This window comes from Phytophthora cinnamomi (assembly GCF_018691715.1).
Source record: "Phytophthora cinnamomi strain GKB4 chromosome Unknown Contig83, whole genome shotgun sequence".
Lineage (NCBI taxonomy): Eukaryota > Oomycota > Peronosporomycetes > Peronosporales > Peronosporaceae > Phytophthora > Phytophthora cinnamomi.
The window spans coordinates 663,410-689,639 of record NW_027151016.1 but is presented as its reverse complement, the minus strand read 5'-3'; the positions used below and the strand labels follow the sequence as shown (position 1 = coordinate 689,639).

General features: G+C 58.5%; 17 protein-coding genes across 18 annotated transcripts; 8 read left to right on the top strand and 9 right to left on the bottom strand.

Moving 5' to 3' along the window:
* Positions 1–327: 327 nt before the first annotated feature.
* On the bottom strand, positions 328–648 carry IUM83_11351 (uncharacterized protein; the record flags this gene model as incomplete). The annotated part of the gene is made up of 1 exon (XM_067935903.1): positions 328–648. The coding sequence occupies one exon, from the start codon at positions 646–648 to the stop codon at positions 328–330; it is 321 nt and encodes a 106-aa protein (XP_067784925.1).
* On the top strand, positions 371–1,372 carry IUM83_11349 (uncharacterized protein; the record flags this gene model as incomplete). Its single annotated transcript, XM_067935901.1, has 1 exon — positions 371–1,372. The coding sequence occupies one exon, from the start codon at positions 371–373 to the stop codon at positions 1,370–1,372; it is 1,002 nt and encodes a 333-aa protein (XP_067784910.1).
* On the bottom strand, positions 679–987 carry IUM83_11350 (uncharacterized protein; the record flags this gene model as incomplete). The annotated part of the gene is made up of 1 exon (XM_067935902.1): positions 679–987. One exon carries the CDS (start codon positions 985–987, stop codon positions 679–681), a length of 309 nt encoding a protein of 102 aa, XP_067785065.1.
* Positions 1,373–2,067: 695 nt separating the features above from the next.
* IUM83_11348 (uncharacterized protein) lies at positions 2,068–2,343 on the bottom strand (the record flags this gene model as incomplete). The annotated part of the gene is made up of 1 exon (XM_067935900.1): positions 2,068–2,343. The coding sequence occupies one exon, from the start codon at positions 2,341–2,343 to the stop codon at positions 2,068–2,070; it is 276 nt and encodes a 91-aa protein (XP_067784911.1).
* Positions 2,344–2,711: 368 nt separating this feature from the next.
* On the top strand, positions 2,712–3,880 carry IUM83_11347 (uncharacterized protein; the record flags this gene model as incomplete). Its single annotated transcript, XM_067935899.1, has 2 exons — positions 2,712–2,745; positions 3,669–3,880. The coding sequence occupies 2 exons, from the start codon at positions 2,712–2,714 to the stop codon at positions 3,878–3,880; spliced, it is 246 nt and encodes an 81-aa protein (XP_067784912.1).
* A 1,323-nt stretch (positions 3,881–5,203) lies between these two features.
* IUM83_11346 (uncharacterized protein) lies at positions 5,204–5,872 on the top strand (the record flags this gene model as incomplete). Its single annotated transcript, XM_067935898.1, has 1 exon — positions 5,204–5,872. One exon carries the CDS (start codon positions 5,204–5,206, stop codon positions 5,870–5,872), a length of 669 nt encoding a protein of 222 aa, XP_067784913.1.
* A 255-nt stretch (positions 5,873–6,127) lies between these two features.
* IUM83_11345 (uncharacterized protein) lies at positions 6,128–6,772 on the bottom strand (the record flags this gene model as incomplete). The annotated part of the gene is made up of 1 exon (XM_067935897.1): positions 6,128–6,772. One exon carries the CDS (start codon positions 6,770–6,772, stop codon positions 6,128–6,130), a length of 645 nt encoding a protein of 214 aa, XP_067785036.1.
* A 960-nt stretch (positions 6,773–7,732) lies between these two features.
* Positions 7,733–8,347, top strand: IUM83_11344 (uncharacterized protein; the record flags this gene model as incomplete). The annotated part of the gene is made up of 1 exon (XM_067935896.1): positions 7,733–8,347. One exon carries the CDS (start codon positions 7,733–7,735, stop codon positions 8,345–8,347), a length of 615 nt encoding a protein of 204 aa, XP_067785037.1.
* A 558-nt stretch (positions 8,348–8,905) lies between these two features.
* IUM83_11343 (uncharacterized protein) lies at positions 8,906–9,679 on the bottom strand (the record flags this gene model as incomplete). The annotated part of the gene is made up of 1 exon (XM_067935895.1): positions 8,906–9,679. The coding sequence occupies one exon, from the start codon at positions 9,677–9,679 to the stop codon at positions 8,906–8,908; it is 774 nt and encodes a 257-aa protein (XP_067785038.1).
* Positions 9,680–11,275: 1,596 nt separating this feature from the next.
* Positions 11,276–11,974, bottom strand: IUM83_11342 (uncharacterized protein; the record flags this gene model as incomplete). Its single annotated transcript, XM_067935894.1, has 1 exon — positions 11,276–11,974. The coding sequence occupies one exon, from the start codon at positions 11,972–11,974 to the stop codon at positions 11,276–11,278; it is 699 nt and encodes a 232-aa protein (XP_067784914.1).
* Positions 11,975–13,220: 1,246 nt separating this feature from the next.
* Positions 13,221–13,913, top strand: IUM83_11341 (uncharacterized protein; the record flags this gene model as incomplete). The annotated part of the gene is made up of 1 exon (XM_067935893.1): positions 13,221–13,913. One exon carries the CDS (start codon positions 13,221–13,223, stop codon positions 13,911–13,913), a length of 693 nt encoding a protein of 230 aa, XP_067785039.1.
* Positions 13,914–14,153: 240 nt separating this feature from the next.
* IUM83_11340 (serine/threonine protein kinase) lies at positions 14,154–14,879 on the bottom strand (the record flags this gene model as incomplete). Its single annotated transcript, XM_067935892.1, has 1 exon — positions 14,154–14,879. One exon carries the CDS (start codon positions 14,877–14,879, stop codon positions 14,154–14,156), a length of 726 nt encoding a protein of 241 aa, XP_067784970.1.
* A 210-nt stretch (positions 14,880–15,089) lies between these two features.
* IUM83_11339 (serine/threonine protein kinase) lies at positions 15,090–18,116 on the bottom strand (the record flags this gene model as incomplete). Its single annotated transcript, XM_067935891.1, has 1 exon — positions 15,090–18,116. One exon carries the CDS (start codon positions 18,114–18,116, stop codon positions 15,090–15,092), a length of 3,027 nt encoding a protein of 1,008 aa, XP_067785008.1.
* A 277-nt stretch (positions 18,117–18,393) lies between these two features.
* IUM83_11338 (putative exosome complex exonuclease RRP43) lies at positions 18,394–19,505 on the top strand (the record flags this gene model as incomplete). Its single annotated transcript, XM_067935890.1, has 4 exons — positions 18,394–18,676; positions 18,750–18,855; positions 18,940–19,139; positions 19,237–19,505. The coding sequence occupies 4 exons, from the start codon at positions 18,394–18,396 to the stop codon at positions 19,503–19,505; spliced, it is 858 nt and encodes a 285-aa protein (XP_067785007.1).
* Positions 19,506–19,882: 377 nt separating this feature from the next.
* On the top strand, positions 19,883–21,678 carry IUM83_11337 (Serine carboxypeptidase 49; the record flags this gene model as incomplete). 2 transcript variants are annotated; one of them, XM_067935888.1, is made up of 2 exons in its annotated part: positions 19,883–20,254; positions 20,431–21,678. In XM_067935888.1, the coding sequence occupies 2 exons, from the start codon at positions 19,883–19,885 to the stop codon at positions 21,676–21,678; spliced, it is 1,620 nt and encodes a 539-aa protein (XP_067785006.1). The 2 variants fall into 2 exon arrangements, with proteins under 2 accessions (XP_067785006.1, XP_067785005.1); XM_067935889.1 differs by having other exon boundaries at positions 19,883–20,323.
* Positions 21,679–21,993: 315 nt separating this feature from the next.
* IUM83_11336 (Dimeric alpha-beta barrel) lies at positions 21,994–22,287 on the bottom strand (the record flags this gene model as incomplete). The annotated part of the gene is made up of 1 exon (XM_067935887.1): positions 21,994–22,287. One exon carries the CDS (start codon positions 22,285–22,287, stop codon positions 21,994–21,996), a length of 294 nt encoding a protein of 97 aa, XP_067785012.1.
* A 194-nt stretch (positions 22,288–22,481) lies between these two features.
* Positions 22,482–22,907, top strand: IUM83_11335 (Complex 1 LYR protein; the record flags this gene model as incomplete). Its single annotated transcript, XM_067935886.1, has 3 exons — positions 22,482–22,532; positions 22,631–22,734; positions 22,808–22,907. 3 exons carry the CDS (start codon positions 22,482–22,484, stop codon positions 22,905–22,907), a joined length of 255 nt encoding a protein of 84 aa, XP_067785014.1.
* Between the last annotated feature and the right edge of the window lie 3,323 nt (positions 22,908–26,230).

The following is a 26,230-nucleotide window of genomic DNA, read 5'->3' as shown; positions in this document are numbered from 1 at the left end:
AGAAGGTGTTCATCCGTGCTGGGGGCCACAAGCTTCCAGAAACGATTGATGAGCGATTTCATGGTGATATTCCATCAGTAGCTACGAAGGCGGAAGCGGACGAGTTTCCGTAAAAGCTCACCAGCGAGAATCTCCACGGAGCTTACCACCTCGATGCCGATGAGGGACCGACTTCTCGAATCCCATCCGCTCCAGGCGCCGATTGTTGCATACAGAACGCCTATGGTTTGCGGCCGGACTCCCATCCCGAGATAACACAATTCCACACGGCCGAGGAGGGACCATGAAAATGTGCATCATCAAGAAGCGCGTGCATTCGCTAGACGTTCAGTTTTCAATCTCCGGGCTATTAACGTACAGCACAGCATACATGGTGGCTGTGAACTTCTTGCGAGCCGCGGCTTTCGCTGCGCTGCTAGCGTGCGTCTCGATTTCCGACGCGAATGCGCTGACGCGCGAATTGGGCCAAGCGACTTCGGTCTCTACTTCTACATCTGCATCGACGGCCTCTTCTTCTACTTTGGACACGTTGTCCAGCTCTTCCGAGGAGGCGACCAAGGCACCCGTGTCCGAGACGTTCTCGGACGTCTCGGGCGTGGGCTCCGAAGACCAGGGCACGGTGAAGCCGTACGCGGACGTCAGCGACAGCGAAAGCACCGGGGACAGCAACGAGAGCGATCAGACGGAGAGCAAGAAGAAGACTTCCTCCGCCAGCACGGACGGGACGGAGAGTAGCTCGGTTTCCTCGTCGAGCAGCGAGACCGAATCCAGCGAGACCTCGTCCTCTAGCAGCGAAACCGAGGCTAGCACGTCTTCGGCGTCGAGCAGCGAGGACACGGCGGCTAGCACGACCACATCATCCAGCGACGAGGTGGCGTCCTCCGACAGCGGAGAGACAGAAACCAGCGCCCTCTCATCGTCCAGCGGCGAGACGGAGAGTAGCTCGGATGCATCCGAAACCAGCGGCAAGAAGACGACGACGAGCAGCGACGAGTCTTCGGATGATGATGTTACTCAAGGAGCAGCGTCGTCCAGCGGCGACGTCACGCAGGGCGCTTCGCCGTCCAGCGAAGATGTCACGCAAGGGGAGACCGCCTCCAGCGGTAAAGCTACGAAGAAGAAGGACGACGATGATGACGACGATGACTCCAAGAAGTCGAAGGATGCCCGACAGGCCGCTAAGGCGGCTCGACACAAGGCGGAGGCCGAACGGAAGGCCAAACGCGAAGCTATGAAGGCTGAGTGGCGGAAGATCAAGGCACAGCAGAAGGCAGAGCGGAAGGCTGCCAAGGCCCGCGCGAAGTCAAAGACCAGTGCCATTCTGTCGTCTTCCAGTTCTAACTCGACCGACACGGTGCAGCAGAGTGAATAAGTGCTCTCATCCGAGTTTTGGTGGGATTGTTTCGTGCGTGCATCTAGCTGCAGCGGTATGGCAGTGTTGTCGGTAGACGTGTAAAATGTTGTAAGACGGGAGGGCGAATTCGAATCTTGGTTCACGATTTCACTCGAACTTACGCACTGCTACGTGATTAACACGAGATGCTTCTGAGCTTCTTGCCTTCCGACACTGCACGACAACCAACCTACCTACCGTTTGACCACGAACATGAACACAATTCACCCCCGGCTCAGAGGCAATGGCGTTTCCACGGCTTAGTGGCGCAACCTGAACTGTCGGGCGCCACCGCCGTGCTCACCACCGCCATGGTGGGGCTTCACCCTGCAGCCACCAGGGCCCGGGAATCCATCATCCGAGCTATCCGATCCCGAGGTCGAGTCGGAAGCGCTAGGAGGATCCGTCACCGGAGCTGCAGTCGTTGCCGTCGGGGTATCAGTGGTTGGCGCGCTGGTGATCGGAGCTTCGGTCTCGGTTGACCCGCTAGCAGTGGATGACGTCGAGCTGCCCGTGGCCGACGAGCCTGTGGATGCAGTCGTCGACGATGCGGTAGACGCAGCAGTAGATGAAGCAGTCGAGGCAGCACTGATGGAACCCGAAGCGCACACGGTCGCTTTACCGGGTGTTGTCGTGAAAGCCGTCACGGTGAAGTCCGGGGTGCCTCCTTTCGTTCACGTGCAGCACGGGTCTCCGAAAGCCTCGCCGTTGGTCATAGTAGAACCCGGGAACATCTCGCCACAGAAGTCCGTGGTCCACGAGTGACCAGCAGCGGCGAAAGAAGTGGCGAAGTCCGTCAACTGCGAGCTGTCGTTGTCCGGATGTCCGAGTTCCTGCGTGAAGGAGCTTCCGTTCGGGAGCTCGTCGAGGTACTTGGCCAGACCCACAGCGGAGTCGAAGGAGGTGGCGAGGATGAGGGCCGTTGCTGCGAAGGCGACACAGGTCTTCATTGTGGTGGGTTTGCTTTGGCTTGTTATTATGGTGGTGTGTTCGACGAAGCAGACGGGAGAATGGGTGGTAGCTGCAGCCACGAAATCCACTCGGCCTGTCATTGCAGCCTCCGATGGCAGCGAAGCGGGTGGGAATTGGAGATGACATGGCTGAGTGCGAGTAGCTGTTGTCACGGACCGTTCCTATTAGGTGTACACCGCCTGATTTTGGTGCTCAGCGCTCGAGCTGAAGCTGAGGTTTCAGAAGCAGACGTGGGTGAAGCTTCCTGTGAACGTACTGCCATCCTGCCAGCGCGTAGTCTCCTGTCAGCTGCTTTCCGAGTGCAGCGGTCTCAAAAGTCCATCACAACCCCAGCAGGTAGCGAAATATGGAGAAGGCGTCCTCACCTCACCGGCGCAGTCGTCAAGTCCCCGAATATCAGCCGCTACCAGAGTGGGGCCTTGCTTTCATCGAACTCGTTTCGACAACGCCAACTTCAACATGTGCCAATTGCGATCTCCCAGCGAAACACAGATACTTACCAAAGACATCACGCCTAGCCAGACCATAAAATACATTCCAAGACTGTTGATCAAAGTGTTGCGGATACGCTTCGCAGTTGGTAGTGGCTATTACTGTAGGGCATGTACTCCGGCAACTCGAAAGCCTTGCCGCGCCGGTCATCACTATTCGTGGACCGGAATCGATACCTAGTGCTCCAGCCAAACATGCATCGATGATGTCACCCAGCCTTATCGCGCACACCGTGAATTTGGCTCCATCATTATTCGCATGCTGAGTCGAAGTTCTCGTAGACCATGTCGTTTCCCCTTCACTACCTCGTCCTCGCATCGACTTCGTGTTTTTGCAAAAGGAATTGATTTTTGGTCAGGATACGTATTCTACGTTATCGACGTTCTCTTGAAGTGGCTACCTTCACTTTTCCCGGAGATCATCACAGTTGAGTGGGGGGAGTGCGCTTGTTGAAGATACAGTGTTGTTCATGTTCGACAGGACTGAGCCGATGATAAATATCATCAGTAAAGGCTAGAAGAAAAAGAAAAACGTTTGTACATGTATCTGCAAGCACAAGCCCCCCCCCCCCCCCCCCCGCCGTTGGTGGTGCAACGCAAGTACTGTATCACGTCTTTCGCAACGTGAGTTGCTATAATTGTAGTTGGTAGAAGAACTGCTTTTGTCCCCCTAACCACCGAAAACATCCACCAGGTTGGCAAAACTCCATTAATCTCAAGTGATTTTACAGTTAGTGGGCTACATTTTATCATGTTAGTGGGTTTGCTAAAATAACATGTATTTTAATGCTTGGATTAATTCGTAACGGCAGAGGAGGAGTGCGACAGCGCCACGCCCGCGCCGACGACCGTGGTGCCGGCCACCGAGGCCACGACGCTGGCCCTGACGACCGTGGTGCCGGCCACCGAGGCCACGACGCTGGCCCTGACGACCGCGGACGAGACTCAGCAGCAGACGCCCGCTCGGTCGGCCCCTGCCACGGACTGCGAGTCCAACTTCTTGGTGGCTTATCTGTCTCGGTAATGGAGCTAACGACGTATCCCCTATGCGGGTATATGAAGTAAGTGGACGGCGATCAACCAAGCCGGTACTAATACATAGGTGTGAAACTTAAATAGACGTTTTCATGAATTACATGCCCCCAGTCTGGCGTATCGTCGTCATCGTGGCGACGTGGTGTATTAAGGTTACGGGCAGCGGGGCTCCGTAGTTGTTACGAAACTACCTGATCGATCTTGCACCTGCTTCGCCGTCACGGTATTCTTGATAGCAAGCGACACACTTGCTCCCATGCCTGTCCTACGGTACCGTACTTCGCACGGATAGGTTTCGGTCTCTCAGTAGCTCCTTATCATAGGTCTTGTTGAAGCGAAAAACCCGTATTCTCTCACTGTGCAAATTCTTAAGGCAGGCAGCTGGCAATAGACAGTTTTCAGCTCATTTTTAAATGGGCTGAAAAAATATGTGAAAATGTTGATGCGCAACCTGCCATCTGTTGAAAATCACCAAGTGCTAATCTGTAGAATTAATTTGGTATTTCCTTAATCAAAATTAATCTAGTAGTCCTGCGCTGTGGTCTATGAATTTCAGTCGAGTTTCTATTCACCAACAACAAACACATTGAAAAATAGGTACAGTAAAGTCGTTCACGGCACGTCAACGGATCAACCCCGTGTAGAGACTCCACCCTATCGTAAGGACAACATGGGGGCCATGTCTTCACGACAGAGCCAAGGCATTGTCTCGGTTTAAACTATCCGTACAACGGGGAAAGGACGATGGACCCGAGACTGCCTGTCCTTACTGGTACCGTTACGTTAGGACACCTATCCAGGCCACGCAACCGAGTGAACGAGGGTCGCAGTGGTGCCCGACCAAGAAGTGGAGCTTCCGCCACATACATATGAGGAACTCTTCGCGATGCGGTGCCGTCCAGTCTGGCGGTGGTTCACCCCATGTGATGACGGCTGGGGGCGTTTGTACACGTTGTCCCATTCCAGGAGCAACATCCGGTTACCAGATATCTGTTTACTCTGCTTGTCGCTTCAAGGTCCCATCGTGTTTGGATCTCCTGGGGCCTTGGCTTGGCGCGTGAGCCGCAGATACACACCCCGTTGGTTGCTTGTCAACAAGATCCCATCCGACTCAGGATCTGTAACAGCAATATTAATACCAACCTGCGACTTGGGGTTTCCAGATCGTTATCCTTCGGGCTCAACGAACAGTAAAACGCAGCGCGGTGCGGCACGAGGCAGGTTTGTTGTCATTCTGCAATTTGCTTCGGACCACCAGAACAGCTCTCTAGCTTCCACGACCTCATCCAGCTCGTTTCAGACTCTATCTACAATGAAGACTTACGCCACCCTCGCTGCCTCCGCCCTGGTCCTGGCTGTCACGATGGACTCGACCATGGCCATGAAGGCGTACCTCAAAGATCTCCCAAACGGCGACTTGTTCACGATGGCGGTCGCCCACCCGGATAGCAACAGCTCCAAGTTCACTAAGTTCGCGACGGCGTTCTCGGCCGTGGACCACACGTGGACGGCTGCCTTCTGCAAGGAGACGTTCCCTGGCGCGTCGATGACGAACGGTGAGGCTTTCGGCGACCCGTGTTGCACATGGAAGAAGGGCGGCAAGCCTGATTTCACGGTGACGGCTTTCACGACGACGCCCGGCAAGGCCACGACGTGCGCTGCAGGCGGTGGCAGCGGCAAGACTGGCACCGGCTCGGCTTCGACGCTTTCGACTGGCTCTGGAGCTGAGACCCCTTCGACCGAGCAGGGATCTGGAGCCGAAACGCCCTCAACTGAACAGGGATCGTTGGGTGCTGAGACTCCTTCGACCGAGGAGGGATCCAGTGCTGAGACCCCGTCCACCGAACAGGGATCGGGTGGCGAGACGCCTTCGGCCGAGACTCCTTCAGCTGAGACGCCCTCGACTGGCGGCGGCGGCTGGACCCCGCCTGCTACGGGCGGTGGTTGCGCTGCTAAGGGTGCCCGTAAGTTCCGTCACTAGACGGCGACTGATTCATGAATGTTGTGTGTTGTCGAACAGAGGACAGAGAGAATGAAGTCTCGGCCTAGACATCGTTGTAGTGCTAGCAGGTAGGTGGCTTGTCGTAATAGACAGACTGATAACTTGTTAGCGGCGATATGGCGTTTTTGTTGGTTTGTTTTCAGACATTGGTCACAGAAGCCCGGACTTGTATTTTACTTTACTCTTTACGGCCTACGCATGCACACACGGCTCTTCAACAACATCTCTTTACATCTAGTGGCGGAAGCGGCGGTAGCTGCTGCCACCCTTGCCGTGCTTTGAGACTCCGTCAGCCTTGACAGCGCACCCGCCCGAAATCGGGCTCTGCGTTTCCGGGGCAGTGGTCGACGGGGTCGTCGTTGGTGCGTCCGTGTACGCTGGGGCAGCTGTGGCAGGAGATGCGGTTGTCGTCGACGGCGTCGGAGCTTGGGTGTACGATGAGGAAGGAGCTGCAGTTGTCGCCGATGGCGTGGAGGTCGAGATACCTGTGGTTGACGAGGCCGTGGATGAGGTGGTTGACGTTGTCGTCGAGGCGCACGTAGTGGCCTTGCCAGGGGTTGTCGTGAACGCTGTCACAGTGAAGTCGGGCTTACCGCCTTTCTTCCACGTACAGCACGGGTCACCGAATGCTGCGCCGTTGGTCATCGATGATCCGGGGAACGTCTCGCCACAGAAGGCAGTAGTCCAGGAGTGACCAGCAGCAGCGAAGGCGGTGGCGAACTTGGTGTACTTGGAGCTGTCGTCGTTCGGGTGTCCGAGTTCCTGCGAGAACGAGGTGCCGTTCGGGAGCTCGTCGAGGTACTTGGCCAGACCCACAGCGGAGTCGAAGGTGGTGGCGAGGATCAGAGCGGTGGCGGTGAGGGCGACGCAGGTCTTCATTGTGGTGGCGGGTGTGCGTTGGGGTGGTGGTTGTGCTGTGCTAGGCGAATTGGAAAGTGATCTTCGCTCCTCAGCTCAGCCTATTGCTTCCACGTCCGTCGGAACGCTTCGAATGCTTCTTGCTTCATACCTACGTCTTGCACCGCCTTGAAAAAGATTGTCGACAGGTAGCAGCTCTGAACGCAGGCGTTATTCGCCCACGAATCGCCGACAGCCCGATCCGGCCACACTTCAGAGCGGTTATCGCGAGACCGACGGAAGTTGCGTTGGAAGGCAGATATTCAGCATCCAGTCCAGTGTGGCGGTGAGCTGGGCGTCGCGGTGACTGTTGCAGGCAAGTTGCAGGTGTTGAAGCGGTGCCGTAGGCTTCGGCGCGAGCGGCTGGTTCGGTGGCAGCGCCTTTGCGGCCCGGTGGAGCTTCTCCGTTTCGGGGCGTCATGGAATTCTGGGCCAAGACGGGCGAGCGAAATGAACGATACATGTAGCATGCTGGATAGAACTCTCGGCATCTGTGGGTCGTGCATCCGAGCAGCCGCTGTGGCCGCAACGACTCTCAATGACCCTGACCACCAGAACGGAGACTGTGTCAGTCGACAGGCGGGGCCACGTGGCGTCGAGGAATGCAGCGCAGCAACACCAGATTCCGTTGGTCTAGACACCGCAACTCGACCCGACCAGGCGATCATGCCATAGCGTGGCCCACATGGCGGAGTCATCCATCCTGCCTTTACTGCTCCTGCACAGTCGCGCCCCTCGAAGCGCACGAACAGCCCAACAGACCCGATGGCAGCTCCTACACAGTCAAGCCCTCCAATAATAGGCGATGCAGAGGCACCACTTTCTCCCGGGCTGCAGTAGGATGGCCTGGTCGCAGCAGCGGCTCGAACAGCAGAGCTCATTCCCCATTTTACCTGGCACAGAACAACACATTCCACCACCAACCCAATCAACAGCACCACTATGAAGACCTGCGTCGCCCTCACCGCCACCGCCCTCGTCATGGCCACCACCTTCGACTCTGCCATGGGTCTGGCCAAGTACCTCGACGAGCTCCCGAACGGCACCTCGTTCACGCAGGAACTCGGACACCCGAACGACGACAGCTCCAAGTATACCAAGTTCGCCACCGCCTTCGCTGCTGCTGGTCACTCCTGGACTACTGCCTTCTGCGGCGAGACGTTCCCTGGCGCGTCGATGACGAACGGTGAGGCTTTCGGTGACCCGTGCTGCAAGTGGAAGAAGGGCGGTAAGCCTGACTTCACTGTGACGGCGTTCACGACGACGCCCGGCAAGGCCACGACGTGCGCTGCATCAGGTTCCGCCACGAAGGGCGCTTCATCTCCCGCTTCGTCGGCCGCTGGCAGCCCGACGTCGACCACAACGAACGCTCCCGCTGCAACTGACGCCCCCGCTACAACCAAAGCCCCCGCTTCGGCCCCCGCTGCAACGGAAGCTCCGACGACCCCGTCTGCACCGTCAGGAGGCTGCGCGGCCAAGGGCGGCGCAGGCAAGGGCCACGGCAAGGACAGCGCAGGCAAGGGCCACGGCAAGGGCAGCTACAGCTTCCGTCACTAAGCGGCTCCGTCGAATAGCCCCACCGTTTTGAGAGTAAGAGTGGCCACCCTTTACCATGTATGTACATGTAGTGTCGACACGAGAGTAGTAGAACGAAGTAAATGTGCTTGCGCTCAACGAAACCCGTGATCCGGTGTACATTATCAACTTGCGGTCGTCATAGTGTTCATCAAGACAGCGTTGTAGCTCCGCGGTACCAAGACCTCTGCAGCCATTATCACGACGGTGGTACTGTTGTTCATCGATGCGGGGCGCACTATGACAAACGCGATCAGCGATCGTCAAACATCGTCATCGCATTCACGAACACCATGACTCTTGGTCCGGGTCTTGGCGTCCAACATTTAGTAATACTTCACACAAGGAACACCTTGGGACAAGTACACTGCATTGATAGTACTAAAGCTTTAGACATGAAGTCGAAAGAGTTCCGATAGGTTTCCTTGTTCTATTACAACAATTTGTAGAGACTTCTTCCTCTCTCGGTTTGACGACACACAACATAGACGATCGGTAGCCGAGGCCAGTAGTCAGGCCGATCTTGAGACCGTCAACCGCTTAGTGACGGAACTTGCGGGCGCCCTTGGCAGCGCAGCCACCGCCCGAAGCAGGCGGGGTCCAGCCGCCGCTCGAGGGCGTGGAAGGCGTGCTCCAACTGTTCGAGCCCGTCGAGCTCGTCGATGGCGTGCTCCAGCTGTTCGAGCCGCCCGCGCTTGAGGCGGGGGCCTCAGTAGCAGGCGTGAACTGCGACACCGACGACGCGCCAGTGTCGGTCTCACCCGAGCTCGGGGTCTCGGCGCCAGAGTTCTCAGTCTCGCCCGAGCTGGTCGAAGGGGTCTCAGGACCGGATCCCTCCTCTGTCGAAGGCGTCTCAGCACCCAACGATCCCTGTTCAGTTGAGGGCGTCTCGGCACCCGATCCTTGCTCGGTCGAAGGGGTCTCAGCTCCAGAGTCAGTCGAAGGAGTCTCGGCACCCGAGCCCGTCGAAGGCGTCGAAGCCGAGCCGGTGCCAGTCTTGCCGCTGCCACCGCCTGCAGCGCACGTCGTGGCCTTGCCGGGCGTCGTCGTGAACGCCGTCACCGTGAAATCAGGCTTGCCGCCCTTCTTCCACGTGCAACACGGGTCGCCGAAAGCCTCACCGTTCGTCATCGACGCGCCAGGGAACGTCTCCTTGCAGAAGGCAGCCGTCCACGTGTGGTCCACGGCCGAGAACGCCGTCGCGAACTTAGTGAACTTGGAGCTGTCCATGCCCGGGTGGCCGAGCTCCTGCGTGAACGAGCTGCCGTTCGGGATCTCCTCGAGGTACGACTTCAAGGCCGTGGTCGAGTCCATCGTAGCGGCCAGGACCAGGGCGGAGGCAGCGAGGGTGGTGTAAGTCTTCATTGTACTGTAGATAGAGTCTGAAAAGAGCTGGCTGGAAGCTGTTCTGGTGGTCCGAAGCAAATTGCAGAATGACTTCGTTAAGCTCTCGCGCTCGAACTCTAAAGCCAAGGCGTCGTCAGGACGCTGGTGCATTGTCTAAGATCCTCCGTCGGATGGGACCGGCACATGTACTGAACCCGTGGCAACCAGCAGCGGGAGGGTATCGTTTCAAGCGCCCAAGAGCTCAGACACGATGGGACTTTCGATGGGCCGGAGTTTGTTGCGCGGATTAAGATCCAAGTGACGGGGCGTCAACCTCCGGATGTTGGGCTCGAAATTCCCGATCCCCAACATTTTATGGGAATGTTTTCAAACCCCAGAGGACAGACCAAGGTGGCCGTTGTCGCAGCTTATAGAGCGAAGAGGCTTACGCTAAAGGAGCCTGCTGCCCCCCCCCCCCCCCCCCCCGAAAACCTAAAGCGGAAGTTGAGATCAAGTGCAAGTCCTTTGAATTTATAGCAAATAACGTGCCGTCTTACGCCAGCTTAAATCATTTTCAAAACGTAGGCGTACGATGTGGGTTTCTGCTTGGGGCCCGAATTGAGCCAGCTTACAACGAAAAGCTGTTCTAATAGTGCTTAGAACGTTGGTATTATAGGACCTCAAATGGAGGTGGCGAAATATACTGTACATGTGCAGCGGTTTGGCGGGGACCCGTTCTGGTGGCACGAATACATCTGCAAGGGCGGAAGACGAAGCACTTTTGCTCGTCGTGGAATCGTAGCTGCGCGAAAGCTTCAACGAGCATTGCACCGCCAGATTCCGAAGGTCAAATCCGTAGAGGCGACGGTGACCAAGAAACAACGGGAAAGTCGCAGAATTTTTGAACTGGTTCTGGCAGGGACCCCGCCGCAATGCTCGACTCCACGTTGAACCATACATCCGCCGTGTTCATCTACATGTACACATATGCGTGGCGATCGAAGTTGTTGCTCTACTGGTATCCGCACTACAACTCCAGCGGATCTGCACAAATCGTTGGTACATTTGATCGAAACCAGTGACTCAAGTTGCGTATTTTAATACGCTTGAAAGAGATTAAATGCATTAATTTTTAAGCTTATGATAGGCGATCTCCATCGTGGAGAGTGCTTGCCGTCATCGAAATGGAGAGGAGGTGGGCTCTATTCAACGACTGCACGCCGTTGGGGGGAGGCCTTTACACTAGGCTCCGCCATACCCAGAGCCTGGGTATGGCGGACATCACACGCGATAGGCGAGCGATGCTTGAGAGCTGCTGCACGAAAGACCGACCCGAGGATGCGCAGCGGTTGGCTGGAGAATTCGACGCCTCAGGTGGTTGACGAGTTTGTTCGCTGCGATCAGCTGGAGCGCCTCGGCAATGGAGACCGATTTGGCAGGTTTCGGGATCACTTCAACTGCATCTGCTGCATGTGCAAATTTCAGGCTGGAGGGTGTTCATTACCACTCAATACGTCTACACAAATTCGCCGCTCTACTCCAGCAACAAGGAGACATTCTGCGGCATGAAAACACTCATGACGCTTAAGCGCGCAGACCATTCTTCGTGCCCGAGTACGGCTTGGCACGGCAGCCGCCGCCACCCGTAGTGGTCGAGTCGTCCGTCGAAGGAGCAGTCGTAGTTGAGTCCGTCGTCGAGTCTGTCGTGGCGGACGAAGTAGTGGACGTCGCGGTGGACGTCGTGCTGTCCGTGGTGGATGAAGAAGCTGTTGAGGTGGTCGAAGTCGTGTCCGAGGTGGACGACGCCGCAGTGGACGCAGCGGTGGACGCAGCAGTGGACGTTGTCGTGGTGTCCGCAGTCGCGGCGGAGGACGTCGTGGACGCAGCAGTGGACGTCGCGGCGGACGAGGTGGCGGTGGATGACGCTGTTGCGCACACGGTGGCCGTGGTGGGGTCCGTGGTGAAGGGCGTCACGGTGAAGTCGGGCGTGCCGCCCTGTGACCAGGTGCAGCAGGGGTCCCCGAAGGCGGCGCCGTTGGTCATGTCGGAGTTGGGGAAGGTATCTGCGCAGAAATCTGCGGTCCAGGAGAGTCCGACGGCCTCGAAGGCGGTGGCGAAGTCGGTGTACTGGGAGCTGTCGTTGCCCGGGTGTCCGAGCTCCTGCGAGAAGAGGGACCCATTGGGGATGTAGCTGAGGTAGGCCTTCAGGGCGTGGGTGCGGTCGGCGAAGGTAGCCAGGGCGATAGCGGCGGCAGCGAAGGAGCAAGCAGCGAAGGACTTCATGTAGACGCTGGTGTTTGAAAGCAAAAGCGCAAGTGAGCTCCTCGTGCGGGTGGTCCAGCACGCTCTTCACCGACCCCACGGATACGGATACATATTGCGGGGCATCGCTACAGCGTTGTTGCCGTCTATGGCGGTGAAAGATAGCTAGGGAGTAAGGAAGGTTGGTCGCTGAGGTAGACCATAGACAATAACGCTGGCAAAGGTGCTGACAGAAGCGTAAGTAGAGTGGCTCGATTAGCCGAGTCCCCGGCAGCAGATGCAATGCGGTATCTATCCGAGCTGGCCCCACCTCTTGTCATCGGTAGTGGGCTGGTGTGCATGTCGTTGGTCTATCAGCCACCGTGCACTCGCTTCGGACAGTGAGCTGTCGGGCACGCCATGCGCTGGCGCGGCTTCTACTTGTCCTTGTCAGACTGAGCCAGGGTCGCTCATCGATTGTCGATGTGGCTTCAACGTCGCGCTTCCTGGCGCCCAGGTGGCCCCGAGAATCGCAGAGACCGGCCCCAGCCCAGCGCAGGATCGATACGCCCGGCGTAACGCCGGGCACAACGTCGTGAATCACGACACACCGCATCACGACTCGTGCTACGGCACCGACGCAGACGGAGCGCCAAAAGTGTTTACGAACGCTAGTAACGCGCGCTCTCGTGGACGCTAATTTGGCTTGATTCTGGTGGTGCAAGGCGAGACTCGAGTCTGCCACGCGGCTAACTCGTAGCATAAGCGTCAGCAAAACCGCTCGAGACCGTAGCTAATCCGTCCCGAACTTTCCAGCTAAAGCCGTCAGCAGCGCCAAGACGCATCTCGACATCTCAGGCTTGCACTCCCAGCAGAAGCTCATGCAGCTGGAGTCACGGCACGGCCCCAGTAGAGACGCCACAGTCTTGCTCAGCTAATACCGAAAAGTACGAGCTGCTATGCTTGTCAAGTTATCCGCCCTTGCTGGACGGAGCCTTGGTCCCCACTACCACCGAGAGTGCTGATGATCGCACCCCCAGAACTCGGTGGTCCAGTCACCACTGGCGATGACTGCGGCCCCGACCAGCGCCAGGAAAATGCTAGGTTTTGATCACCAGCGGGATTCAGGACGACTCGATATCGAAGTTGCACTGCTGGCGCTCGATCGCTTCCGCTTCTGGTGAGCTGGTGGCAAGTGCGGGCGATAGAAGCTGTGTGCTTCCGCTGCTGGTAGACAAGTCACTCGGCAATTTGCACCTCCAAAGCAACCGGCATCTCCTCGTCCAGCATGAAGCCCTTCGCTGCCGCCGCTATCGCCCTGGCTACCTTCGCCGACCGCACCCACGCCCTGAAGGCCTACCTCAGCTACATCCCCAATGGGTCCCTCTTCTCGCAGGAGCTCGGACACCCGGGCAACGACAGCTCCCAGTACACCGACTTCGCCACCGCCTTCGAGGCCGTCGGACTCTCCTGGACCGCAGATTTCTGCGCAGATACCTTCCCCAACTCCGACATGACCAACGGCGCCGCCTTCGGGGACCCCTGCTGCACCTGGTCACAGGGCGGCACGCCCGACTTCACCGTGACGCCCTTCACCACGGACCCCACCACGGCCACCGTGTGCGCAACAGCGTCATCCACCGCCACCTCGTCCGCCGCGACGTCCACTGCTGCGTCCACGACGTCCTCCGCCGCGACTGCGGACACCACGACAACGTCCACTGCTGCGTCCACCGCTGCGTCCACTGCGGCGTCGTCCACCTCGGACACGACTTCGACCACCTCAACAGCTTCTTCATCCACCACGGACAGCACGACGTCCACCGCGACGTCCACTACTTCGTCCGCCACGACAGACTCGACGACGGACTCAACTACGACTGCTCCTTCGACGGACGACTCGACCACTACGGGTGGCGGCGGCTGCCGTGCCAAGCCGTACTCGGGCACGAAGAATGGCAAGAATGGTCTTCGCGCGTAAGGCCAGCAATGAGTTGTGCAGACCTCGCGGTCTGCTTGTGTCGATGTCCTGCGTAAGAAAGAATCAATACAACAGCGTGCTCACTTACCTTGTTCCAGCTCCTCCAAGCTTGATCATGACCTGCGTACGAAACGTTTCCCGACGAACACATCGCTGACAACGCACTTGCATCACATTGCGGCCGTCCCAGCCGCCGATCCATTCGATAGGTTACTGTATGCATAGCTATCGGCGAGCCGTCTACTCGTGCGAATGAGTAAGCAGGTTCGTCTGTAATGACTCCTCGAATGAATGGCGGAAGCGCGCGTACGCCGTGGGCAGTACACTAACATCGCGTTTGAGGAAGCTGTCTTGGATCCAGAACTGCACGACGTTGAGGAAACTTGGACACACAATCATCACCAGCAGCAGCTCCGCGAACGGATATCCGTGTAGCGAGTGGAAAAGGAGCTCACCGAGAAGCCCTAGCGGCGTCGCGGCCGCAATCATCACAGACACCACGATGGCCTTGGAGAAGACGATGATCACTAGCCACGCTGCCAATTGCAGCAGCCACACCCGATACGACGGCGGGTTGCCGTAGTCGCCGCTCTCCTGGATGTTGACCCAGTTCATCGAGAACGCCAGCTCTTGTTGCAGCCGGAGGAACGCGAGGCTCACCATCATGCCGAGCGTGCAGTCACCAAGGAAGTTGAGGAAGTACCACGCGCACTCGTCCGTCACTGGCGGCATCTGAATCGACACGAACAGGTTCATAAAGTGGCCCGTGGACGCGCCGATCATCTGTTTGCCGACGTCCATGAGCCAGATCTGCAGCGGCCGCCGGGGCCGCTCGACGTGCCGCTTGTACCAGAGCGTCGCGATGGCGATCACGCCCAGCAGCAGTTGGATAGCGTATGACGCGGCGTTGGAGAACAGCTCACATTGCTGCTCGTCGTCCGCCGCCGCGAGCTCTGGCAAGGGCATCACTACGCACTGCTTGTCGTCAGAACCGGAATTGCACTTGTGCCCTGCTCTCCATACGCCGGGATCTGCTTGCGCCTCTTCAAAAGATATGGACCCGACTCGTCGCAGCTAATCGCTTGAAGGTCATCATCATCCAGCCAGCCATCACCTCGTGCTGCTGCATCTCGTCAGCGCTCACTCGCTTTATTATCACTACTTACATGGGCTGGTTCACGTCGACTTGCGGCCCTTTTCACTCGTTCTATGCTGAATCTGGTTCAAGATCTGGAGGGAGCGCCGCGACGCGCCCGCGCCGGCGGACGGTGGCGTCTTCCTCTTCCTTTTGATAAGCATGGGGTGCGGAGTCGGCGTCAAGGATTGCTGCGCCACGGGACGCTGGACGCCCACCGAGCGCGTCTTCAGCCAGTTCACCGGTTTGTTAGGACCCAGTACGCTCGCCTCGTTAGCGCTCTTGTTGGTGAACAGCCGCGACTTCGGGCCTGATGGACGGTGGCCGCGCCCTGTCGGGGTATCTCGCTTATGCGCTCTAGAGGCACTCGATGTCGGAGTCTTGTGACGACTCGAGGCGTCAGCCACGGGGGACATGAAGGTCGCGTCGGTGGTACCTGTTGGCTTCAGCGGGAAGAGCCCGTTCTCCGTCGTCTCGAAGTACTGCAGATCGTCCAAGTGCTCGTAGATCTCGCGGAACGTCGGGCGCACACCCCACGCCGTGCAGCGCATGAACAGGTTGTAGTACGGGCCGAGACGGGTCTTCGCAGCTTCGGGCACCTGAGTCACTGTCACGTCCTGGAGCAGCTTGTGCAGACTGCGAGTTTCCACGAACTCTTTCGGCACGATCTCTCCGACCAACAAGCGATACAAAATCTCTCGGCCAAAGGCACCAACGTCGCAGTTCTTGTGGAAGCTGAAGGAGCTGTCGAGGATTTTGGGCTCGTCCGACGGAAGCTTGATGCGGCCGAAGTCGGAGAGCTTAATGTCAGGCTCCCAACTTTGCTCGTAGCCCTCTGGAGGCGTGCGCAGGAGGATGTTCCGGCAGGCCAGATCACCGTGAGCGACGTTAATATCTTCATGCAGCGTTATCATGGGCAAGCAAATCTGCTTCAGCATCGCCTTCGTGTCAGCGAACGACAAGGTGTAGCGGCGGTGTTTGGAGCCACCCGAGTTCACGCCGTATCTTCTTAAATAATCGCTCAGCTTGCAGTCCATCACCTCCAGCGCGATGCACGTGTGCTCGATGGCATCGCACAGACCAAGGCACTGAAGAAAGCCCTTCATGTGGCGCACTCGGCGTAAATAGTGAAGTTCGAGGGCCGCGCGGTGCTTCGCTTCATGCTCAGGGAATCCCTCATGCGGCTTGGCACGCTTGAGAGCTACCTTCTGTCCGTTGATCACAGCAGCAGTCACCTTTCCGTCCGTTCCTTCACCGTAGACCCCTCCCGTGTATTCCACGTCTGTCTCGCAATTAAATAGGCCAACATCTCCGATCACTGATGTACTTGTGAAAGCGCTGGATGATGTGTCTGCGTGCGCTGTAGTTGGCTCTACTTCTGCAGCAGAAACCATACTATTGCAGCTTTCTTGCGACAGCGACGCGAGATTATCGGCGTGACTGTGAGCGACACTGACAGATTCCTGAGAGAGATTCACCTCATCTTGAGAGTGCATGAACACTCCATCGTCTTCTTCTGCACCGTGGGAGTCTCCATTTCCATCGGCCGCAACAGCTTCTTCCTCGACTATCACACTAACTTTATAGTCGGCAGTTGAATCTGCAACTTCCGCTGACGATCCATCGTATTCTTCATCCTGCTCATCGGTATACTCGAGCTCCTCAGTTTGACTGAGTGGAAGTGAACAAGACGCACCAGTGTAGGGGCTTTGATAGGCTGGCCTTCGGGGTGGAGGACTTGTGAACGTCACGGGTCGTCGCGCCTGAGGACTCTGGAAAGTCATCGGCCGACGTGCCTGTGGGCTTGTAAAGTTGATAGGTCGCCGCACCGGAGTTGTTGTTGCAGGAGACGACATTCGAGACGGCACGGTTGCCTTCACCGGTGTAGGTGCCTTCAAGCGTTGCTGGAGCTTCTCGTTGGTCTTCAAATTCTTCTCCAGTTTCTTCAACGCTAACGCTCTGTTCTCTGGACGCGGTGCGCGCTCAGGAGAGAAGGAGATCATGCGTTTCCGTGTCGACGCGGAGGAGCTGCTTTGTGCGATTCCTCTTGACACATTTCTCTGTGGCTTGCTCGTCACTGCTACAGGGGGCGCGCTCTTCTCCGGCGTCGGGTCAATAGCAGACGCCATGGTTTTGGCCTGCGCAATCGTCTCCACCGGCGAGTGCACCAACGCTCGGTCCGGTGACATGGGCTCCGGCAGCATACTCTTCTTTGCTAGCTCATGAGAAGGCTCCACCTCCACACCCAGTTTCTCCACCTGCTTCTCCTCCACCTCGGCAACCTGTTTCTCCTCCTGCTTGACCTGTTTCTCCTTATCATGCTCAACCACTGCCCTCTCCTGTACCAAAGTCTTCGGCGACGAAACAGCCTCGGGCGCTGTCATGCTCTTGTCCCTTTCAACCACAACCTTGTCCACTGACTCCTCCTGCTCCTGTTCCTGAACGGCGTTGCCTTGCGATGGAAGCTCAGCCAGCAACGCACTGCGCTCCTCCTTCTCCCGAGCCATGGCCTCATCCTGCTTCTCGTCAACCATAGCTTCGTCCTGCTTCTGCCCCTCATCTGATGCAGCGTCTTGAACCCAGGGAGAGTGCGTCCTCCTGGCAGGACTGCGCTCGTCATGGTATTCGTCGTCGTCGTCCCCTTCCTCCTCGTCCTCCTCCTCTTCTTCCTCCTCCTCCTCACTCGGCTCCTGCTCTCGCTTGCGCTTCTTCTCCTGTGCCTGCTCCTGCCCCTGCGGCTGCCTCGTCGCCGGTTGCAGCCCCGTGTGGCCCGCCATGACCGCGTGGATGTACTCGCGCTTCTTCCTGCGCATGTAGCGGTCGTCCGAGCCGAGCGTCCTGGCCACGCTCTTGATCTTCTGCGCCTCCGTGGCCTCCCAGCTCTGCGCCACGCTCTGGATCATCTGCAGCTCGGCGTCTCGAGGCTCCCTGGCGCGCTTGGCCTCCTGGCGCTTGAGCTCCGCCGCCTCCTCGGCCTCCCGGCGCATGCGCTTGAGGCGCCTCGTGGCCTCCGCGCGCTCCTCGAGCTCCTGCTGCGCCGCGTGGCGCGTGCGGCGGCGCAACGCCATGGCGAAGGTGGCTGCTCGAGCGTCTTGCCCCTCGGCGGGAAATTGCGCACTCCTTCCTCAGTGCGTCGAGGAGGTCACGCGCGATCTCGATATTTGCGGAAAGCATACAAACACCAAGTGGCGCTTCGTCTTCGAGCTTTTCCGATTTTTGGATGGCGCCAAGGGGCGCGGTATCCGGACGGAGCAACCGTATCCGGACGATGCAATAGGTATACGGTGCTGTGGCTGGTGTGGGGCACACGGAATAGCGACTGGCACGAAGAGCTACGAGGTGAGCATGGCGACGACGACGGCCAACGGCGCCGAGGCGGCGCTCTCGTTCAGCGCCGACATGTACAAGAAGCTGTTCCCGGCCGAGTACATGCGCAAGTGTCTGGCCAGCAAGGTGCGCCCGGACTCGCGCGCCGTCGAGGCCACGCGCGCCGTGCAGCTGCAGACGGACGTGGTGCGCACGGCGGCCAGCTCCAGCCTCGTCAAGCTGGGCAAGACGTCGGTGCTGACGGCCATCAAGCTAGCGGTGGGCACGCCCGCGGTGGCCACGCCCGACCAGGGCGAGATCGGTGCGTCGCGTGGAGAATTGGCGCTGTAGTGGACTGTCTAGCTAACAGACCTCCTCTTGGCTACTGGCTGCAGCTGTCCAGGTGCACTTGTCCCCGCTGTGCTCGAGCCGCTTCACGGTGGGGCGGCCGTCGGAGGAGTCGCAGAGCATCAGCAGCCAGCTCTCGAGAATCATCGTCGGGTATGGACGCAGCTGCGATGGCGCAGTGTCCGGGGCTGGGTGGTGTTCTGACTGTAGTGCTGGTGTTATTGTTTGCTGCTGCAGCTCGCGCGTCGTGGAGATGGAGAACCTGAGCATCGTCAAGGGCCAGTCGGCCTGGAAGCTCATGGTGGACGTGTACTGCGTGGACCACGACGGCAACGTGCTGGATGCGGCGCTCACGTCCATCATGGCGGCGCTCAAGACGTTGAAGCTGCCGGCCACCTCCGTTAACGAGGCGGACAACGTGATCTCCATCGTGCCGGGTGAGCCACACACACCGGGTTCTTTTCGCTGGACTCTCTGTTCTCACGCCTACATTTCTTTTGTGCTTTGTTCTGTTGCTGATGCCAACGATTGCAGACGGAGACGCCACGCCGCTGCGCGTCGAGCACTGCGCGTACGCGACGTCGTTCGCCGTGGTGGAGGACACGGTGCTGATCGACCCCACGAGCGACGAGGAGGACCTGGCGAGCGCCGTGTTCAGCCTCTCGTACAGCACCAACGGCCAGCTCTGCGGCGTGCACAAGGCCGGCGGCACCATCGTGTCGGCCCCCGTGATGCAGCAGTGCATGCAGGTGGCCAAGCGCAACACGGAGGCGCTGGCCACGCTCGTGGACGCCTCCACCTAGAGTAGCGCATAACCCTATTGAACAGCACCCTTAGAGCCCCACGTTTGTCGCCTCCGTCTCGAACAAACAAGCACCCGCGCTGCTGCATGCACCTCCGGTCGAGCTTTTTTCGAACCGTTTCAACTTCCCTGCCCGCCATCCCCAATACCCTCTCCCCATTCGATGCATAAGTTTCAACAGTTCTATAGACCATCCATTCGAATGCACCTTTATCTTTCCAGTTTCAATTTGGGCCACATCTGATTAGCCCCAGTTCTTTGTCACTCGCAGAAAAGATCCCAAGCAGAGACAGCGGCAGTCGGCCCAAGCAGAGAGAGACGAGCTCAGAGAGGACGCTGCACACAACGACAAGCGAGCCCTGCCTGCCGCCCACGCCCATGGCCATGAACGAGGGCACGCCGCTGTGGCAGTCGCCGGCCAGCTCCGTGGCGTCCGTGGCCGGCTCCACCGTGCGCGAGGGCGCCGCGGGCCCCGCGCGTGGGCCGCCTGCTCGCGCGCGCAACTCGGGCCTCTTCCCACTGGGCGTGACGCCGCGCATGGTGCGCGCCGCGACGGTGGCCGGGCTGCTGGTGGCCATGGCCGTCTACATCATCGGCGGCACGACGCTCTCCGCCACGGTGCAAGCGGCGGAGGCGGCGGCGCTCAGAGACGCGGAGACCGCGCAGCTCAGGGACAACCGCGCGGACGGCGCGCCTGCCAGTGACGGCGTGCTGTTCCTGCCGGGCTTCGGCGCGCCGCTGGAGAAGCAGGTGGGTCCAGCGCAGAGGCTCTCTCTGCTCAGAGGAGGAGGAGAAGGAGGCGCCGGCGTGCTGCGCGCGGTGCTGCTGCCGTTCTGGCCGCTCGTGCTGGCGTGCGTGGTTGTGTTGGTCGTGCTGAGACTCATGGACGGCCCGTGTCTCGACTATTATGTGTGGTATGTGAACAGTATGCTGGCCTGGTCGGAGTGAACACGCTCAACGCGGGCAAGCTCTTCTACTGGTTCTTCGAGACGCGCGCGCCGCTGCAGATCGACGACCGGACGCCGCTGCTGCTGTGGCTCAACGGCGGCCCCGGCGCGTCGTCCATGACGGGGCTGCTCGCTGAAATGGGGCCCTACCGACTCACCAAGGAGCGGAAGCTCATCCCGCACGTGCACTCGTGGACCAACATCGGCCACATGCTGTTCTTCGACCAGCCGGTCGGGACGGGGTACTCGTCGGTGCGCGACGAGGTCGGCCACGTGAATACGCAGGAGGAAGTAGCAGAGCAGCTCTATCGCGGTCTTCAGGGATTTTTCAGACGTCACCCGGAGTACAAGCACAACCCGCTGTATGTGTGCGGCGAGTCGTACGCCGGCAAGTACGCGCCGTCGATCTCGCACTACATCCACGTGAAGAATAGTGGCGCTCTAGACAAGGACGACGTGGTGATCAATCTGACGGGCGTGGCCATCGGTAACGGAGATATGTGGCCCGTGCTCCAGACTCGTTCAGTGCCAGATTTTGCCATCGCCCTGGGGCTCATCGATTCGCAGCAGTACGAAGACGCCAACGCGCAGATCAGTGTGTGTGAGGAGCTGCACCGACAGGGGCGCGACGTGGACGCGTTCCAGGTCTGCCAGTCTGTCACCCAGAAGATCTACGAGGCCGCGGGGAACCCGTTTATTTATGACATTCGCCAATCGGGGAACACCTTCTCGGACTTGAGCACGCTGCTGTCGAGCTACTTCAACGACGATGCAGTGCGTCGCGCGCTGAACGTGCCGCCAGGGACACCTTGGACGTCGGTGGACGGGTCGGCCTACGGCACCTCACTGTCAGCGCCAGCGCTCGTGCGCCACCTGCTGCAGGACGAAATGCTGGACGTGCCAATCGACGTTTTCCGCGACCTCCTGGACAACTACAAGTTCCTCTTCTACGCCGGCAACATGGACGGCTCGGTGTGCAACAACCTGGGCGTAGGGCGCATCATCGACCGGCTTGCCTGGACAGACACAGCCAAGTACCGCGTGGCGAAGCGGCAGCCGTGGATGGTGGACGGGCAGGTGGCGGGACTGGCCAAGTCGGCGGGCAACATGAGCTACGTGGTGGTGCTGAACTCGGGCCACCTGGTGCCCGCCGACCAGCCCGGGGCGTCACTGGACATGATGCGGCGCTTCATCAACAACGAGCCCTTCGTCACGCTGGCCCCGTAGACCAGCCACACAGCACACACAGTACCTTCCTAGACCAGAGCACGCTCCGCCTTCCAGCCTGCGCGTCGTGTCCGTTGCGTTTTGTCGTGCAACGAGACCGCCGCAGGTTGTACATACACATACAGCAGGGCCGAGAGACACAACAGCTTGCAAGTAAATACAGGCAACACACTTGCAGCAACTCTGTGACAGACTACAACGATGTCGATTAGCTGGACAGTCAGCCCCCTCCAGTACAGTACGTAGTAGCTAGGGAGGAGGACACTTGTCTTGTCTTGTCTTGTCTTGTCTTGTCTTGTCTTGTCTTGACTTGACTTAGACGACGACCGTCCACTCGCGGATGGAGTAGGACGTGACGAGGTCGTTGAGCACGTAGGGGTCGTCCTTGGCGAAGTCCTCGACCAGCTGCTTGTCCGCCACGTTGAAGACGAAGACGCCGGCGTCGGGCGGGTCCACGAGCGCGCCGCCCATGACGACGTGGCCGTCCTTCTTGGCGCTCACGGCGCGCTCCAGGTGCTCGGCGCGGAAGGGCCCGCGGCGCTCCAGGATGTCGCCCACGTACTCGTAGCGCAGGATGTAGAACTTCTTGTCGGCGGCGGAGGACGACATGGCGCGGCGGCTCAGCGATGGCAGCAGCGACGAGCGGGCGGCGACTTGGCGAATGGCGAACATCTTGGAGTGTGAGGGCTTGGGGAACATGGATACGCCGCCGATCCTTCGTGTGGCGAACACTGAATCGTGTAAAAATGGTGTGCGTTATTAGTGTGCGACCACACAATTCGAGATTTTTTAACTTGTGAACGATGGCGTGCATGCGGGCGGAGGCGCTGCGCTTGTACCGCGCGATCTACCGGGTGCGTGGCTGGGTGCACGGACTTCTGGGCGTGACTGGGTAGATCAGTCACTGGCGGTTCTAACGATGTGCTGGTTGCTGTGGGTTGTTGCGCTGCAGGCGGCGGGGAAAATGCCGACGCGCGACCGAACCAAATACGTGCGGCGTCGACTGCGCCACGAGTTCGACGAGACGCGCGAGGAGACCAACCCGGAGAGGATCTCGTGCGTTCATTGGTGTTAGGGCTGCTGGGATTTGTTGGTGTTTCTGACGGGGTGTTTGCTTTTTGGGCGACAGGTTCCTGCTGCGCCTGGCGGAGACGCAGCTGGAGACGGTGGAGGTGCAGGCGCAGCACTTGAGCTCCACCTTCTCCAGCCCCGACTACCACCGCACGTAGATCAATAGAGCCCATTTCCGGAATTGAGGTGCTTTCACGCTAAGCTTACAGTAGTGACCCACAGAACTCTCTCGAAGTATTTCTGACAGCGGGACATGTCCAGTTGGACCACCTTACACTCTAGGATTTGGTCTCCAGAACGAACAAGATGAAGGTTCAGGACGAGATGTAGCTGAACTATCTCCTCGTCGGGAGTGGCGAGTATCTGAGCAGCGTTCTTGTGAACCCAAGTAGCAACGTTGAAGCTCTAACTGCAGCCATCAATAAGGCGAGCGAACTCTCCGACGTTGAACCGTGCCAGATCCAGTTGTTTCTCGCTGTCACGCGTTGATTATTTGGGTACTTGTGATATTGGAGGTAGATTGACAACTGAGCTAGTTTGTCGGTCGCTGCAGTGCTAGCTACACTACACTCCTAGATGTGTCCTTGTTTGCTAGACTACTTCAATGACCGTAGCCATCTGCAGTCCTTGCTTGTGGCTATGCTGCTTCACGTTCACATGCATGAGCTCCCGTTCCTCTGCCGGAGCTCTTCGTATACAATCATGTGGTGTGCCACTTACGTGCGTCGGCACTTGCTGTGGTGAGAACAGCACGATCTGCTTTATCGACTTGTTCCTGCTCACGTGCTTTGCTCACAATCGCAAAGCAAGTTTCTGGGGAATGGGTGTCAGTCGATGCAGTTGAAGTGGACGCGCTGATGGCGGGGGACAACAACCGCCACGTGTGTGTCAGCTCTTGCCGCAAGCGATGCCTTAAACCAGCACTTTACACCGACTGAGTTTCGGTGCTGTATCCTGTACGCCTGGACGTACTCGTAAGGGTGCAGAAGCTCATTTGGTTGTGTGATGTAACGGCTCAAGAAATTGAAAAAACTAAATATTTTTGTTCGTAAAAATAGAATAAATATTTATTCGTTTTTATTCGTGTGACAGTGAGCAAGGTGTAAGAACTGAAGCCCTTCCACCTTGCGTGGGGATGACGGACAACCGAAGCAGCATCAGAGACGGCGGATAAGTGGACAGCGGCAAGGACGCTCAAATGGATGGCGGCGAGGACGATCCAGACAGATGACGGACGCGCGGACGATAGTGAGGCTGACACAGAAGATGAGGAGATGCAGCCAGGCATTGGCATTGCAGAGAGCAGCTGGCTCACCGAGGAGACGGCAGCTGGGGTGTGCCATGAACCGGCACTTCAAGGACGCAAGGATCGCACGTGAGCGGCTGTAGCGAGACAGAAGCAGGTGCAGAAGTAGATGTAGCAGCAGAGTTAGATTCGCCCTGTGGAGCGTAAGCCGTAGCGGTGCGCGGTGTTGCCGACATTGGTGACGCCGTAACTACTCTAATGAAGCTGAAGATGCGAAGCAAATATGTGTGTGTTGGCGAAATGGCCAAGTGTGGCGAATGGGAGTGTGCCTGAGTGGGTATCTGCAGCCCCACGAGAGGAAGGGGACCGCGGTATCGGCAGCCCGCGTAAGCAGAAGCGTGCAGGGCCAAGAGAGGTATCAGCAGCCCCGCGGTAGACTAGCCCGCCCGCCCCACGCCTGCAGGTGTCCTGAGGTTCTCCCGGACTGCCCCAACTTCAGCCGGATGCACGGAGGGTCGACCAGCAGCTATGCGTGTTTCATATGTAGTGTTCGTGTGTAGTAGCAGCTGGAAGGCTAGTCCATCGAGCACTGTCTCGACGGCCGCGAGATAAGATCGACGCTGGCGACTGGAGCCTACGGGACAGATTGCCCCCGCTTACTTGGTGGTCATACAGGGGCCTTCCAAACGGGAGGCTCCATTCAGCTGAAGAGGACCTTCACGAGGCTCGGTCTTGCGGCTCGGACCTTGGTGTTGGCAGCAAGAGAGAGAGGTGTTGGCAGCAAGAGAGAGAGAGGTGCTGGCTGAGAGAGAGGGGTGTTGACTGAGAGAGAGAGAGAGAGAGAGAGAGAGAGAGAGAGAGAGAGAGAGAGAGAGAGAGAGAGAGAGAGAGAGAGAGAGAGAGAGAGAGAGAGGTGTCGGCGGATGATGAGAGTGTGGTGAACGGCGGAGGACGACAAGGCAGACGCAGCAAATCCAGCTGTGAGAGCCACAGATGAAGATGTAGCAGTCACAATTGCAGAGGACGAGGATGCAGATGCCGCAGCAGTACCAGCAGTAGGAGACGCAGCAGAAGAAGATGCGGCATGAGAAGACGACGCATAAGAAGACGCAGCAGAGGAGGTCATGGTACATGTTGGCCTAGTCCGGAAGACGCAGCAGCAGGTGGCCGCCACGGACAAGATGCAGCAACAGACAGCCGCAGCAAGCAGCCTAGCAAACACGACAGGGTGGCTACAGAAGCCGAGGACGCAGCCTTGAAGTTGTGCGTGATTCGCACCCAGCAGCGAAGCCTTGTAGCAGAAGACGGAAAAGATGCCGCAAAAGCCAGCAGCTAAGATGCGAAGAAGGTGGCACTGGGCCAAGATCCACAGCAGAGAGTCGCAGGATGCAGCCGTACGCAACGGATGGATCCAGACTCAAGGGTCACAGGCGAAGATAACCCATAGAAACATTTGGCCGATGGAAAGACAGCAGCGGCAGCCGCAACCAGTGAATGAAGCACAGATTGATTTGAAGCAGCAGCCGCAAGTGGAATACGCAGCAGCAGCAGTAACCACGACGACGGAAGCACGCCGCATGACGCCACGTGCCGCGCGAGCAGCGCGCCGCGCAGCCTTGATCGACGATGACACGTCGCCTCGGGCTGGTGCCGGTCGATCCGCGACGCCGAGAAGAAACCGCAGCACGACTCGTGCACGAAAGAGACGTCGCACGGCACAGACGCGCCTTCGCATTGGCACTGGCGATGAAGATGATGAGACGGTCTTGGTCAGCAGTGATGTAGCCATAGCAGCCGCCGGTGACGGTGGCTCAGGTGATAGCAGCAGTGAAGAGGAAGCCGAAGACAACAACCGTGAGCACCGAAGAGGCAGCAGAAGACCCAGCACGCGACAGCCAAGTCGTCGTTCGACGCGCGTGACTCGGTCGAACCAAAATGAAGACGCCGACGCAGGAACCGATGCGGCCGACGATCTGGAGGACATGAGTTGGTGGGAAGCGCTGACGCCCAGCCAGCAACGCAGCATGATGCGCCGATTTATCATGGCACCACCGCTTGCAGAAGCTGCAGCAGCACCGCCGCGAGCTGTTGTACCGGTGGAGCAGCTGAGGAAAGCCAAGCGGAAGAAGCTGCTGATCAGCGACTTCTACGGGAAACCGGACGAGTCGGTGGAAGTGTGGTTGGCGTCGGTCTTGAAGGAAGCTAAGAACCAAGCACATCTGGGGGAGACGAGTG